Source organism: Solanum stenotomum, chromosome 4, assembly GCF_019186545.1.
Source record: "Solanum stenotomum isolate F172 chromosome 4, ASM1918654v1, whole genome shotgun sequence".
Lineage (NCBI taxonomy): Eukaryota > Viridiplantae > Streptophyta > Magnoliopsida > Solanales > Solanaceae > Solanum > Solanum stenotomum.
The window spans coordinates 59,079,106-59,094,780 of record NC_064285.1 but is presented as its reverse complement, the minus strand read 5'-3'; the positions used below and the strand labels follow the sequence as shown (position 1 = coordinate 59,094,780).

The 15,675-nt window shown below is 39.6% G+C and overlaps 1 protein-coding gene across 1 annotated transcript; it reads left to right on the top strand.

Moving 5' to 3' along the window:
* The first annotated feature begins 8,215 nt into the window (after positions 1 to 8,215).
* LOC125861599 (uncharacterized) lies at positions 8,216 to 8,572 on the top strand. Its single transcript, XM_049541459.1, has one exon. The coding sequence runs from the start codon at positions 8,216 to 8,218 to the stop codon at positions 8,570 to 8,572; it is 357 nt and encodes a 118-aa protein (XP_049397416.1).
* The last annotated feature ends 7,103 nt before the right edge of the window (positions 8,573 to 15,675 follow it).

The window sequence follows — 15,675 nt, the reverse complement described above, 5'->3', positions numbered from 1 at the left end:
TGGCCCCAAAAATAGAAGTGTTGTTGATCAACTTTTTGCAGGTTGTTTGATTCAACAACCTTATGAAGTAGTTGCCCAACTCCTTGATGGCATGATTAAAGCCAATAAGGAAACAAAAAAAGACCAAGAATGGGCTATATTGTTGACTCAACTGGATGTCTTGTCCAAGAAGGTCATGGAGTTGGAGGCAAGGTCCAACAAGAAGGACAAGTACCTTCCCCCTCACCAGTGTTAACAGACGAAACAACAAGAGGGTGGACAAAATGAAAAGGTCCTCTCACTTATTCTACACAAAATCGAAGAGCAAGATAAAGCGTTGAATGAGATAAAAAAAATGTCTTAATGTTTAATCAGATGACAACCTCTCATTCCATGATTATTCATCTATAAGACACCCATATAAACTAAGTACTGTCGTGTCTCTACTCACAGCACAAAGAGGGGTTGCCTAGTGACACTATGGTCATCCTCAAGAATAAGGTTTGGAGGTGGACTTGCGTCGTGCCACGACATTAACTAAGGCGCTGCTTGGGAGGCAACCCAAGTTTTATTTTCTTTCTTTTTATGTTTGGAATAATGGTGTGTTGATTGTGCAGGTCAAAGTGTGGAAAGTGATTGAAATTACAGGTTGGAGAGCAAATAGTCTAGTCGGCGCATCGTCGAAGAGGTTGGCAACACCGACCCAGACCACCGTTGCACTCAAGACAATTTTACATTGGAGCCTGTAAAACTCAGCGAGCCTAGGAAATTATTGGCGAGTCACCGACCAGGTCGGCGATCATGATCTATACCACCGTGTGGACCTCCAAATTAACTGAGGGTCCTGTAAAACTCGGTGAGGTAAGTAATCACTCGGTGTGTCGCCGAGTGGGTCGGTGAGCACGACTAATGTCACCGAATGGGCAAGAATTGGACGGTTTTTATAAGGCCAAAGGTTGAAACTATCAAACTCTTCACTTTTTACCTTCACAAACTCACACCCGTTTAGTAGGGTTGAAAGTAGGCACGTTGGGGCATTTGGCGAGCTGGATCGAGATCGTCGAACCATTCAGCGGTTTGCCGAAGGTCCCCATCTCGCCTTTAATTTCAAGCTAAATGTGTTGTTGAATTCTGTAACTTTCGGTGATAAGCCTGAGGTCGCCGAAGGCACTCGACGACTCATCGAAAGTCTTCTTGATCGCCCTTTGTCTGCACTCCTGTATCATTTTTGTACTGTAACTTTCGGTGGGCTAATCCTTGTTCACCAAATGCTGTCGGCAATTCGTTGAAAGATGTTCCCATCACCGATAAGCTAATTTTTCTGATAATTTTGAGCCAATCCCTTCGGTGAGCCCAATCTAGCTAGCCAAAATAATTTGGTGACTCGCCGAATGGATCGGTGAGTCTGTCTGCAACTGATTTTATGTGCTTTTGTTTGAATATTTCTAACTTTTTCTCGATGCTTTATAGACATGGCTAGACCAAAAGTTGCTGGGAGAATCATGCCACCTCGAAAGATAAGAGCATGAAATTTTAAAATAAATGAAGGGAGGTCAAATCCTCCCAAGAAGGGAAGACTAGAACCTCTACCTGGAGATAAAGGCAAGGGCAAGAGGCCCATTTATGATAGGGAGACTACTCCTCGAGGCCCCTCTATTCCTTCATGGACCCGGGGATTCTATGTAGATGTGCGGAACTTTTTGGCGGATACACCCATGGCAGCTCCTGGTGGTTTTGGTACTGCGGTGGCTCCGGGCACTAATGCCCAAGTCCAGACTGAAACACCGAGCACTAATGCCCAGACAGATGGAACAACTGTGTAGACATGATCCCCCTATTTACCTCCCTTTCTGTCTTGTTTTATTTGACTTTTAGATATTTTCTTGCTTTTGAGGACAAATGTTTTATTTGTGGTGGGGTGAGGCCCACCTTTTGTGATTTTGTGACTCTCTTGTTTTGTTTATATATTGGGTTTTGAGCTATAATTGTGTTTTTACACTGCTTTTGTGGAAGGTTTGAGCTTGTTGCTCTATGTTTTTAATTGCTAATGATTTTTGACCCTTTCAAAACATTTTACCACCTCTTATTTGTGTCGAATATGGTTGTTCTTTTGCAAATTTGAGTATCAGTTTTGATCAATACTGATGACTTGAATAGTGCTCATAATCGAACAAAAATGAATGTGCGGCTACAATGATGCCATATGAAGTTGCATAGGCAATATGTGAACTTTTTGCGTCTCATTGTAACTAGCCAAGTATCAAATTGAGTCTCCTGTGATGAACATTGCACACTAGGGAAAGTGTGGAGTCTTGTTTGACTTTGGTGTCAATGCCTTGTGTGATGAGCTTACCGTGAACCATGTGTGATGACACCTAGAATTTGCCCCATTGGTCCTGTTGACTAAGTGATGCAATCTCTTGATATGATCTTAGGCAACTTTAAAGAGTGTGAACCATTTGACATTATACCTCTTTTGTGGCCAACCTTGTGAGCGTGTGAATCTCGTTTGAGCACCCTTTGAGCCTTAACCTTTTCTTGGAAAAAACTTGATGAAACTATGACCTTTCTTTATCCATTACCCATAATCCTCATGAAGTTGTGGTTAGTTTGAATGGCCAAATTAGGCTAAAATCCTAAGTTGGGGGTGTGGTGAAAAGAGAAGGTAAATCAAGAAGTGCAAGAAGGTCCCCTTTTGACCCATGGTTTTGAAAAAAATGGAACCCCTCTATATAAAAAAAAAAAAGGAAAGAAAGAAAAAGAAAAAGAACGAAAAAGTTGTGGAATAAAGTTGTGAAAGTGAAAAGAAAATGAGGTTTCCAACAGTCCATGGAAAGTGAATAATGGGATGACTTGTAAGCACGAATGAAAAATGATGAAGAAAAATGAAAGGAAGTGTTGTTCACACCACATTTCATGAGGACTATAGCCATTGAGCCTAAATGAACATACCTTTGCACTCAGCCCCGTTACAAGCCTTGAAAAGACCTTTTTGATTTTGAGTGAGCTAAAACAAATATTGGCTGGAAAATATGGGCAAACCTATAAGTGAAATTATTCATTGTGTTCATCTTTGTGAGTGTAAGCGTTGCATTTGATTCCGAAACTTTAAATTTTTTAACCATTGTGTGTGAATATGGAATCATTCTTTGTGTGAGGGTATTTGAATACCTTTGTTGAGCTTGAGCTTGCATTTGAAGCAAGTATTGTGAGCTTGAGATTTTTTGATATTGGTGAGTCACAACTTGAGTCTTTGAGTGCATAATTGATCCTTGCATGACTAAGTTGAGTCTTGTTGTGTGGATTCATGATTGGGTCTTGTGTAGCATTGTTTGAGACATCCTTTTTGAACTTCTAAACTTGAGTTTTACTTGAGGACAAGCAAAAGTTTAAGTTGGGGGTGTTGATGAGTCCACAATTTGGATTCATTTTGGCCTTTATTTTAATAGATTTAGTGTCCTCAAATGCATATTTTGTACCAATAACTTATGTAAATCCTTAAATTTCAGGTATTTGGATTGAGGAATAAAACATGGACACTAAGGAGCAAAACGGAAGGCAGTTGAAAAGACGAAGAAAAGAAGGCCTGAGGATCACCTAATCCATTAAGCAAATCGCCCAACGGCCTTGGCCTCACCTAATGTTCCAGTGTGCAAACCCTAAAAGAGAAAATCAAGTAGGTGATCGAAAGGAGCAGCCGGCGAGTCGCCGAACGGTTCCACGATGCATTACCATATCGTCCAAAGTTACAGAACTTGAAGATGCTGAAGGCCAAAGCAAAAAGACGATGAAATTGACCAAATGGCGGATCGCCGAGTGGATCGGCTATCCTGACTAACTGCGTCGACTGAACCTCCGCAATACACTTTTTGGCAACTCTAATACTTGTGTGGAATCCTATTATTTTTTTCAATTTTTGAAGTTTAGAGCTTAAAACTGAATAGAGAGACAATATTTCCTTAGCTTTGAAGATTTGAAGATTTTCATTTCTAAGAAATTGGAAGTGGGTGTTAAAGATTCTTCATCTTAGACCTTTGCAAAGACAATATCAATCGTACCAAGTTGATGGAAACACAACTTGGTAACGATTTTTACCGTTTTACTATGTCTAGCTAAAACCCCAATCCTTGGGGTGTGATTATGGGTTGATTTAACTGTTGGGTATTGTTAATTGATAGTTTATATGCTGTTTAAAAGTGATTTCGTTAAGTAATTGTGGTTGAATTTAATGGGTTGTAGTTGCAAATACAATCTTAACTTCGTGTTTTTGGCTTGCTTGAAAGAGAGGTTTTAAAACCAAAATTACTGAATCGATGGTCTGTGGGTATTGGGTTGCCATGGGTTCAGCTCGAGAGAGTGAACCCTAAACCCTTTTCCACACATTCTGCTCGAGAGAGTGAATGCACTAAAGCGAAGGCTGTGCTTCATTGCTGCTTATTGGTGTTTGAGAGAAACCAATTTAATTCGGGGTAAATTGTTCGAGAGAAAGTTTACCCCCACTAAAATCTAGCTTATTCAACGATTTGCAATCGTTTACTATTTAATTACAATTACTCGGTTGTTTACCTTAGCCCATAATCCTATCACATCCCAATAATCCCGTCTCCATATTTGTATTTTCGTGTTATTTACTATTTTAGTTGATAGTACAAACAAACCCCATTTATATTTGACACTTGTGTCACCTATAATTTAAACTATGTTTTTCTTCGTAAATGTTTTTAGCTATGATTGAATTGAGCATATTTATGCTTTTCTATTGATTCTTGAGTACAAACCACTCTCTTGGGACTCGACCCAAACTCACTTAGTTGGGGTATATTACTACTCATGATCATTGGCACTTAGTATTGGATGAAGTGTCCTGATACGTGAAATCAATTATAGTTTAGACTACCCGAGGTAGGGTGGTAACCAAGGTTGGAGCAAGGATGAAGGTTGGAAAGATCGTGATAGAGAATGGAGGGATCGTAACCCCACTTGGAAAGAGAGAGACTGGGAGAAGGATAAATATGTTCCTCCCCACGAGCGCCAAAAGCCCAAGGATTCGGAGGGTGGCCGGTCTGAGGATATGCTATCTTGTATTCTCAACAAGGTTGAGGAGTCTGACAAAATTTTGAAAGAGATGAAGGAAGATGTGTCAACCCTTAGCCAGAAGGTTACCTCCTATTCCATCTCTATCAAACAGTTGGAGACCCAGATGGGTCATATCTCGTCTCATTTAAACCCGAGACAACAAAGGGGGTTGCCTAGTGATACTATGGCCAACCCCAAGAATGAAGTTTGAGTGAGGACTTGCGTCATGCCACAACGTTAACTTAGGCGATTCTTGGGAGGCAATCCAAGTTTTATTTGTTTTTTTTTTGTTTTGAAATAATAGTGTGTTGATTGTGCAAGTTAAAGTGTGGAATGTGTTTGAAAAGTGGAGATTAGCGAGCAAAATGTCCAGTCGGGGACTCACTGAAGGGGTCGGCGAGCCCGACTTGGACTGCCGTTGGACTCAATAAATTTTAAAATTGGAGTCTGTAAAACTCGACTTGCTCAGGAGCAAATTGGCGTGTCGCCGAACGGGTGAGCGATTGCAACTTAATCCACCATTTGGACCCTTACATTAATTGGAGGTCTTGTAAAACTCGGCGAGTTAAGTTCCCACTCGGCGTGTTGCCGAGTGGGTTAGCGAGCAAAACTTATGTCGCCGAATGGGTGAGAACTGGACGGTTTTAAAGGCCATAAGTTCAAAAGTTCAAAATCTTTCACATTCCCACACTTTTCAAGTTTCCAAACTCGCACCCATACTATATTTTCCTATATTCTTATGTTTTTGTCGCATATTAGTCATTGATTGTGTGTTCGGAGTTGGATTCTTTGCCGCCTAGCTTTACAACTTATATATTCGGCATAATAGGTTGGTTTTTCAAACCCCGAACTTATATTTTGCGATTGTACTCATTTGCACTTATCTTAGTGATGTGTGCTAGGCCTCTCTAATCGTAATTGTATGCTTGAATTCCTGTTTTAATTTGAATATCTTGCCTATATTGTCTATATCGTTGATTTCCCAAAATTTTCGTGCTTAAATTTGATTAAAATTGGGTCTAGTCGGGTGAAGTCTAAGTAACCTGCATTTGTGCCAAATGACGTGCTTTGCCCAATGATGAAGCGGTTGACGTCATTCTTAAGGGTAAAATTCGTTAAATGGCCAAATTTGGCCACACCTAGAGAAGTCTAAGTATCCCGGGGGCATGGTTGTAATGGGTCTTAGTTTAATTAAATGAGTGCATAATTTGATTTTGTTTTCGGGGGTTGCGAGGTTGAAAATAAGCACGTTGGGCAGTTTGGTGAGTTGGGTCGAGCTCGCCGAACCACTTGGTGGTTCGCCGAATCCCCCTTGATCGCCTTTAATTTCATGCTAAAATTGAGTTTGGGTTCTGTAACTTTCGGTGAGAAGCCTGAGTTCGCCGAGTGCACTAGGCGACTTGTCGATTGTCTTCTTGATCGCTCTTTCTGCACCCCTAACCCCTAAAATGCACTGTAACTTTCGGCGGGCAAGTCTTTGCTTGCCAAATGCTGTCGGTGATTTGCCGAAAAGCCCTCCTCATCGCCGATATGCCAATTTTTCTGAAAATTTTTGAGCCAATCCTTTCGGCGATCCCGATCTGGCTCGCCAAAGTGATTCGGCGACTCGCCAACCGGTTCGGCGAGTTTGTCTGCAACATTTTTTCTGCAATTTTTCTAGAATTGAAGCTAACTCTTTTTGATGTTTTTGCAGATATGGCTAGACCAAAAGTGGCCGGTAGAGATGTGCCACCCGCAAGAGGGCTAAATGGATCACAATCAACCTGGATGCAGCTGCATCTTCGGCAAAGGTTACTAAATTACCCACCATAAGTGGGAAAGGAAAGGGAAAATGCAAGGTTCCTGCACCTGCATCATCGGAGGTGAACTCCGACAGTGATGGCATCTATGCCACCCACCTCACCACTTCTGAGAGTGAGGGTGAGCACCACGAGCATCAGGCTGCAACTTTTGAGCCTGAAGATGAGTTACTAGCAGCCTAGAGAGCGGAGCTGCGATCCAAAAGGATGAATGATCAGTCTAGGATCAGGACTCCCCAAACCACCTCTACTCCTCTTGCCTACGCACATACTGTGGTCTTAGCACCACCAGTACAGGGTCCTCCTCCCCATTCTATGAACAGACTGAAGACTAAAAGATAGAGGACCATCATAGAGGAAAAGAGGTTGTCCACTGATGGAGTTATTGACAGGTTTTCGGAGATCATTAGTTACCTAAAGTCACACAATTTCCAGTTGTTCACTCGACCCCGAGGTCCTTATGTTCCAAATTATGTCCGAGAGTTCTACACTACCTACGGAGCACTAGTACCATAAGGGAAGAAGCCGACAACCAAATTCAAGTCGGTTGACTATGTGGTTGTCAGGGGTAAAAAGGTACAATGTGATTATGATGCCATCAATGTAGTCCTAGAATGTTTAATGAGATTTGAGTATGACTATCAATACAAGATCAGGGCTAAAACATTGGAAAACATGAACAAGTGGTTGGCTCCTCTGATATCAGACGGTACTCCCAAGTGGCTCGAGGTTAGGGCAGCCATTGAAAAGATGGGCCTCAATGTAGCAGCGAGGTATTGGTTTGGCTTCATCAATAGTACCATCATGCCATCCCAGAACGAGTCAATTCTTCGCCACGCCAAAACAACCTATCTTGGTTGCATTATTGATGGGACATGACTGAACCTGGGGATGATTATTGCAGAGGAAATGCTTATGAGGGTCAAGCAGAGACAGACGTCCATTTCGTTCCCAATGTTGATTACCGAGCTGTGCAGATAAGCTCAAGTTCCTAGATATGATAAGAAGGACGTGGAAGTGATTCCCACATCTTCTATTGACATCCGGAGGATTGAGGCGGAATATTTGAAAGATGAGGCCGAGAAGAAGAAGGCAGTCCTGGTGGATACATCCCCAATTGTTGATGTTCAGACACTACTTCCAGAGGTACCTTTTCTTGTTCTAGCCCATGGGACTTCAGGTATACCTAGCACTGCCCCTTCAATGACGCCTAGTACATCTACTACTCCCTTGCTTCCTAGACCTAGTACTACTGCTGCTGCCTCCCAGCATCCACTCACCTAGGCTGTATTACTACGGATGGGACAGCTATCCCATTCTGCTGATCGACGCTCCGCTAGATTGAGGCCACTATTTCGAGCATGATTCAGACAACCCTTGCTGATGTTGTGGCACCGAGTTCTACTATTGATGCCCTTACTGTGATGAAAGTAGTGTGCCAGCGTGGCCAAGGGGCCACTGAGGAGGTGACGGCTCTAAAGGCCACTATTACTGAGCTGAGGAGAAATGTGGACCAGTTGGAGTCCACTGACATATCGATGCTTTTCGGTATGGTGGAGATCCCAGATGTACCAGTTGAGCCAAATATTCCTCCGGTTACCACTAGAGATGTTGTTCGAGCTGATGAGGTATCTGATCCCGAGTTTGAGGCGGAGATGGATGAAGAGATACTTGGGGTTGCTGAGGAGATGTCTTACGAGGGCCTTACGGAGACTTAAGAGGCCATGGTAGATGTAGTTGTGCATACATTTTTGGCAAACACCCTTTTAGCTGACCCAGTGGATATGGTATTACTGATGTGACTCCAGGCACTGATGCCCAAGATCAGAGTGTTGCAACAGGTACTGTTGCCTCGACAAATTAAGCGACTATGTAGATAGGACCCCTCCTTACCCCTCTCTTTATCATTTTTATTGATTTTTGGATGTTTCATTGCATTTGAGGACAAATTGCTTTTTGTTTGTGGTGGGGTGAGGTATGTCCATACCTACCTCTTGTGATTATAACTTTTCTGTATATATTAAGTTTTGACATTGTTTTTGTGTATGCTTGAGCTTGTGTATTTAGTTATGGTTGTTGTTGTGCAAATTTGAGTGTCGATTGTGATGAATACCGATGACTTAAATAGTGCTCTCAATCGAACAAACATGAATGGGCGGCTATGATGAGGCCAAATGAAGTTGCATAGGCAATACGCGAACTTTTTGCATCTCGTTGTGACCAACCTATTATCAAATTGAGTCTCTTGTGATGAACATTGTACAGTAGCGAAAGTGTGGAGTCTTGCTTGACATTGGTGTCAATGTCTTGTGTGATGAGTTTACCGTGAGCCATGTGTGATGACTCCTAGAATTTTCCCCGTTGGTCCGGTTAACTAAGTGATGCAAGCTCTTGAAATGATCTTAGGCAACAATTTTAAAGAGTGAAACAATTTGACATTATACCTCTTTTGTGGCCTACCTTGTGAGTGTGTGATCTTTGCTTGAACACCCTTTGAGCCTTATATTTTTCTTGGAAGAAACTTGATGAAATTGTGACGTTTCTTTATCCCTTAACCCATATTCCTCATGAAGTGTGGTTTGTTTGAATAGTCAACTTAGGCCAAAAGCCTAAGTTGGGGGTGTGGTGAAAAGAGAAGGTAAGTCAAGAAGTGCAAAGAAGCCCCCTTGATCCATGGTGGTGAAAAAAATGGAACCCCTCTATACAAAAAGAAAGAAAAAGAAAAATGAAAAAGAAAAAGAAAAAGAATGAAAANATGGAACCCTTACATACCAAAAAAAAAAGAAAAAGAAAAAGAAAAGAAAAAAAATGAAAAAGTTTGAAATAAAGTTGCGAAAGTGCAAAAGAAATGGGGTGTCCGGTATGCCATGGAAAGTGAATATTGGGGTGACTTTTGAGCATGAATGAAAATGTTGAAGAAAAGGAAAGAAAGTTTTGTTCAGACCACATTTCATGAGGATAGAAGCCCCTGAGCCTAAATGACCATACCTTTACACTTAACCCCGTTACAAGCCTTAAAAAGACCTTTTTGATCTTGAATAAGCTGAAACAAGTGTTGATTGGAAAATAAAGGCAAACATATAGGTAGAGTCATGCATGTGTTCATCTTTTTGAGTGTGAGAGTTGTTTGTGATTTCGGAGCTATAAATTAATGAACCATTATGTGTGAATATGGAATCTTTTTTGTGTGAGGGAATTTCAGTACTTTTGTTGAGATTGAACTTGCATTTGAAGCGAGTATTGTGAACTTGAGATTCTTTGATAATGGTGAGTCACAACTTGAATCTTTGAGTGCACAATTGATCATTGCATAAGTAAATTGAGTCTTGTTGTGTGCATTCATGATTGAGTCTTGTGTAGCATTGTTTGAGACATCCTTTCTGAACTGCTGAACTTGAGTTTTAGTTGAGGATAAGCAAAAGTTTTAGTTGGGGTTGTTGATGAGTCCTAGATTTGGACTCATTTAGGGCTTTATTTGTATAGGTTTAGTGTCCTGAAATGCTTATTTTGTGCCAATAACTGATGTAAAATCCTTGATTTCCAGGTATTTTGATTGAGGAACAAAGGAAGGACACTAATTTGCAAAAAGGAACGAAGCGAGCTGAAAAAAGGAAGAAAAAAGAGCCTGGTGATCGCCAACTCCATTTGACGAGTCGTCGAGTGGCCATTGACCACCTAAAGTTCCAGTGTGCCAATCCTTGAAGGAGAAAGTCAAGTTGGCGAGAGAAAGGAGCAGTCAGTGGATCGTCGAGTGGTTCCGTGATGCAGTGTTAGATCACCTAATGTGACAGACCTGGAAGATGCAAGAAGGCGATGGAATGGACCAAAGGGCGGATCACCAAGTTGATCGGCGAGCCCGACTTACTGCTCTGAATGGCCCTTCACAGCATATTTTTGGCTACTATAAATACGTTTTTGAACATTTAATCTAGAGAGTTTTTGATCATATTTTTTTGGATAATTAGAATTTTCTGTTTGAACTCTGAGTTTGGAGACAAGTTTTCCTTAGCTTTGAAGAATTGAAGTTTTCCATTTTTGAGAAATTGGAATTGGGTCTTTGAGATTATTAAATTTGGACATTTGTAAAGATGAAATTAATCTTACCCAGTTGATGGAAATACAGTTTGGTAACGATTTTTATCTTTTTATGATGTCTAGCTAAAACCCCAATTCTTGGGGTGTGATTATGGGCTGATTTATTTTATGGGTATTGCTAATTGTTAGTATAAATGCTATTTAAAAGTGATTTCAATCAGTAATTATGGTTTAATTTAAAGGATTGTAGTTGCAAATGCAGTTCTACCTTCATGCTTTTGGCTTGCGAGAGAGAGAGGTTTTAAAACCAAGATTATTGATTGATGTTCTGTGGGTATTGGGTTGTCATGGGCTCAGCTCAAGAGAGTGAATCCTAAACCCTTTTCCACACATTCCGCTCGAGAGAGTGAATGGACTAAGGCGTGGGCCGTTCTTATTTTGTATGCTTGTCGATGTTCGAGAGAAATCGACTTGATTCGGGGTAAATTGTTCGAGAGAAAATTTACCTCCTCTATAGTCTAGCCTATTCACTAATTTATAGTCATTTCCTAACAGTTGCAATTACCCATTTGTTTACATTAGCCTATAATCAAATCACATCCCAAGAACTCGTCTCATTATTGTTATCTTTGTGTTATTTAATTTGCTGTTGTTGTAGTTGCTAATTGAAAACCTAAACCCCCTTATTTGACATTCGTGTCACCCCCAACTTGAATTGTGTTTTTATTTGATAATGTCTATTCCTATGGCTGATTTGAACATATTCTTACTTTACTTTTGAATCTTAAACACGTATCAATCCCTGTGGGATTCGACCCTAACTCATTTAGTTAGGTTATTATTCTGATTAACGACCGCTGACACTTAGAATTGGAGGAAGTGTCTTTGAAACGTCATTAATCAGTTATATTTTTACTTTGCAATTCTAGATTGTTTGACAAAGAGTATGATTGTAGTTTTGACAAGGATGGGTAGAATTGAGTGAGAGGGTACTATCGTCCTATACCCATGAAACTCATCTCCTTCATTTGATCCAAGAGGTTGATTAAACAGGGTTATTTGATGTCCTTAGCTCATCTCTAGAATACTAACATAGAGGTCCCATCTATAGAGTTAGTTACAATGGTATTTGAGTTCTTAAAGGTCTTTCCCGCTGATTTGCATAATATTTGTCCAGATCGATACATTGACTTTAATATAGATTTGGAGATGGGAACTCATCCTATTTCTACCCCCTTCCCTTATAAGATTGCACCAACTGAGCTGGAAGAGCTAAATGCTTAGATAAAGGAATTGTTAAGTAATAGATTCATTTATCCAAGTGCTTCTCCATGGGTGCTCATGTGTTGTTTGTTAATAAGAAAGATGGAAGTTTACGTATGTGCATAGACTATCTATAGTTGAAAAAAATTATAATTCATAACAAGTACTCATTGTCCAGGATAGATGATTTATTTGACCATACAAGGTGCTTCAATCTTCTCTAAGATTAATTTGAGATACGACTACCATCAGCTAAAAATTTAGGCTAAAGACATTCCTAAGACAACCTTCATTACTCAGTACATGCATTATGAGTTCTTGATGATGTCTTTTGGTTGACCTTGGGCTGACCAACACCTTGGCTACATTTATGGGCTGATGAATAAGGTTTTTAAGCCTTATATGGAATCTTTTGTGAACATCTTTATTGATAACATCCTCATTTATTCTAAGAGTAAAGAGGAGCTTAGATACCATTTGAGGATAGTGTTGGGCTTGATCAAGGAGAATAAACTTTATGCTAAATAATTTAAGTGTGAGTTTTGGTTGCCTTTGATATCTTTTTTAGGTCATGAGGTTTCAAAAAATGGAGTTATGCTAGATCTTCAAAAGATTGAGGTAGTTAAGAATTAGACTAGGGGTACTTTTATGACAAAAATTCCTAACTCTATGGGGTTAGCTAGTTACGACAATCGATTCGTGAAGAGACTAACTTCAATGGCCTTGCATGTGACCCATCTGACTCAAAAATATATTTTATTGTTGTGGTTTGACCAATGTGAGGAGAGCTTCCAACATTAATACTTTGTTGACCACCGCTCTTATCTTGCGTTGCTAGTGGAGGTTAATGATTTCATTATTTATTGTGATGCCTCACGTTCTAGGTTAGGTGTTGGATTAATGCAGGAAACAAATGTCATCACTTATGATTCCAAATAGCTGAAGGTGCACAAGAAGAACTAACTGACCCACGACTAGGATTTGACTGTTGTAACTTTTACACTTAAAATATGGAGGAATTACTTGTATGGAGTTCGTTACAAAGTGTTTACTGACCACCATAGTCTATAACATATTCTCACCTAGAAAGAGTTAAACTTGAGACAATGTAGATGGATGGATTTATTGAAGGATTATGATGTCACTACTCTCTACCATCTGGGTAAGGCTAATGTGATAACTGATACATTGAGTAGAAAGACAGAGAGAATGGGTAACCTAGGGTGTCTAGTAGTTACCAGAAAATTGTTGGCTAGGGAGGTGAAAACCTTAGCTAAAAAATTTATGCGACTTGATGTATCCGAAAGGGGTGGAGTGCTAGCCGACATAGGATAATGGTCTACCTTCCTAGATCAAATTAATGACATGCAAGTCAAATATGTAAAATTGGGAAAGACTCGTGAAAAAGTGGTGCAAGGTAAGGCCAATAAAGCCATTCTTGATGGTAAAGGTGTTTTTCATATCAAAGGGCAAGTTTATATGCCCCAAGTTGGTGAATTGATTCGTACTCTCTTTGCTAAGGCTCATAGCTCAATATACTTTGTACATCCTGGTGCAACTAAGATGTATTGCTACTTGAGATAACATTATTGGTGGGGTCGAATGAACAAGACAATGTATTTTGTGGCTAAGTGTCAAAACTTCTAGCTAGTAAAGTACGAACATCATAAGTTGGGCAGTACTCTTCAGTGAATGCTCATTCTTGAATGAAAGTGGAAAAGAAAAATTATAGATTTTGTTTTGGGACTTCCAAAGACCTTAGGGATGTTTGTTTCGATTTGGGTCATTGTGGATAGGATGACTAAGTCTACTCACTTCATATTTGTTCAAGTGATATATATTGCATAGAAACTAGCTAAAGTGTACGTCAAGGAGATTATGAGATTGAATGGGTGTACATTTTGATAATTTCGGATAGGGTAATGAAGTTTACCACAAAAAGTTGGGGAAGGTTGTATGAAGAGTTAGGACTAGATTGGATCTTAGTGTAGCATTCCACTTTCGAATCGATAGTTAGTTTGAGCGGACGATTCAAATATTAGAGGACATGGTCCATGGTTATGTCATGTATTCTGGAGGCCATAGGGATAATTTCCTACACTTAATTGAGTTTGATTACAGTAATAGTTATCACTCGAGCATCGATATGGCACTATTTGAGGTTTTGTGTGAGAGAAAGTGTAGTTCTCCAATCGATTAATTTGACACTTTTGAGGTCACACCTTGGGGTACTGGCCTGTTGAATGACTCATTGGAGAATGTAAGAGTTATCCAGAAGAAACTTATGGTAGCTCAAAGCAATGAAAAGCAGTTGCATTTTGCAAGGTCAGAGACCTCTACTTTATGGAAAGTCAGAAAGTGTTACTCAACGCCTATGAAATAGTCATGAGGTTTGGTAAGAAAGAGAAACTTAGTCCAAGATTTATTGGACCATTTAAAATTCTTAAGTGCGTGGGGTCGATGACATACCAATAGGCGTTGCATCCAAGCTTGTCTAGAGATCACCAGTGTTCGTGTGTCTATATTGAAGAAGTTTCATGACGACGATAATTACATCATCTATTGGGATTATGTGTCACTTGTTGAGAACTTGTCTAATGAAGAAGAACCTATTGTTATCCTTGATAGATAGGTACATAAAGGTTGTGTTGGTAAAGGTTCCAAGAACTGTTTGATTGAGGAATCCACTTGGGAAACTGAAGCAGACATGCTCAATAAGTATCCACAATTATTCATTGTTATAGATAATTCTTGGGATTTCTTCCTTTTAAAAGTATCTCACAAAGAACAATTTCAAAACCCAAAAAACATGTTTCTTTACGAATAGTTTGATAGTAAATTCCTAACTAAGAGACTCGTGGAGTAGGTAAACCAAACAAAGAATGAAAGAGGTTCAGTTGACAAGATATTTTACATTGATCGAAACCAATATGGACTTGGCTTTTCCATTCAAGAGTAAGTGTTATCATATTTCAATCATCCTATTTTAACATCTTTTTTTCTGATGGCTCGAGCATCTGAGTGTAGTACCACAAAGTGATTTTATTGATAATAAACATAGTTCTGTCTAAATAAGACACGTTATACAATGTAGTCATCTCTGAAGTTTTAAAATCTCTGTTGAGATCTTTATTGAAGTCACAATCAAAGGGCATATTTTCTCATTATCTCTGAAATTTTCTCATTAACATTACGACTTTCAACTAAATTGATGGAGCCTTCTCACATTGCTTAAAACTTTGATGGAGAAGACTCAATTTTTTTCCTCAAAGGCTAGGATTTGATTTAGGGCTCTGAATCTGCAGACGTGAACACGTAATTTGAGTTCTTTAAACTATTAGAATTATTAGCTTCTAGGCGTAAACAAGGAAACAAGGAACGCATATGCTGAAAGTTGTTTCTTCTTTGCTTTTTATTTCTCTTTCCTCTCTTTTCTCATTTTATGTTTTTTTTTAAATCTTTTTTAAACCAATATAATTACTCCCTTAGTTTGTATATATGAAAATATTTTATTTTTTAAAAA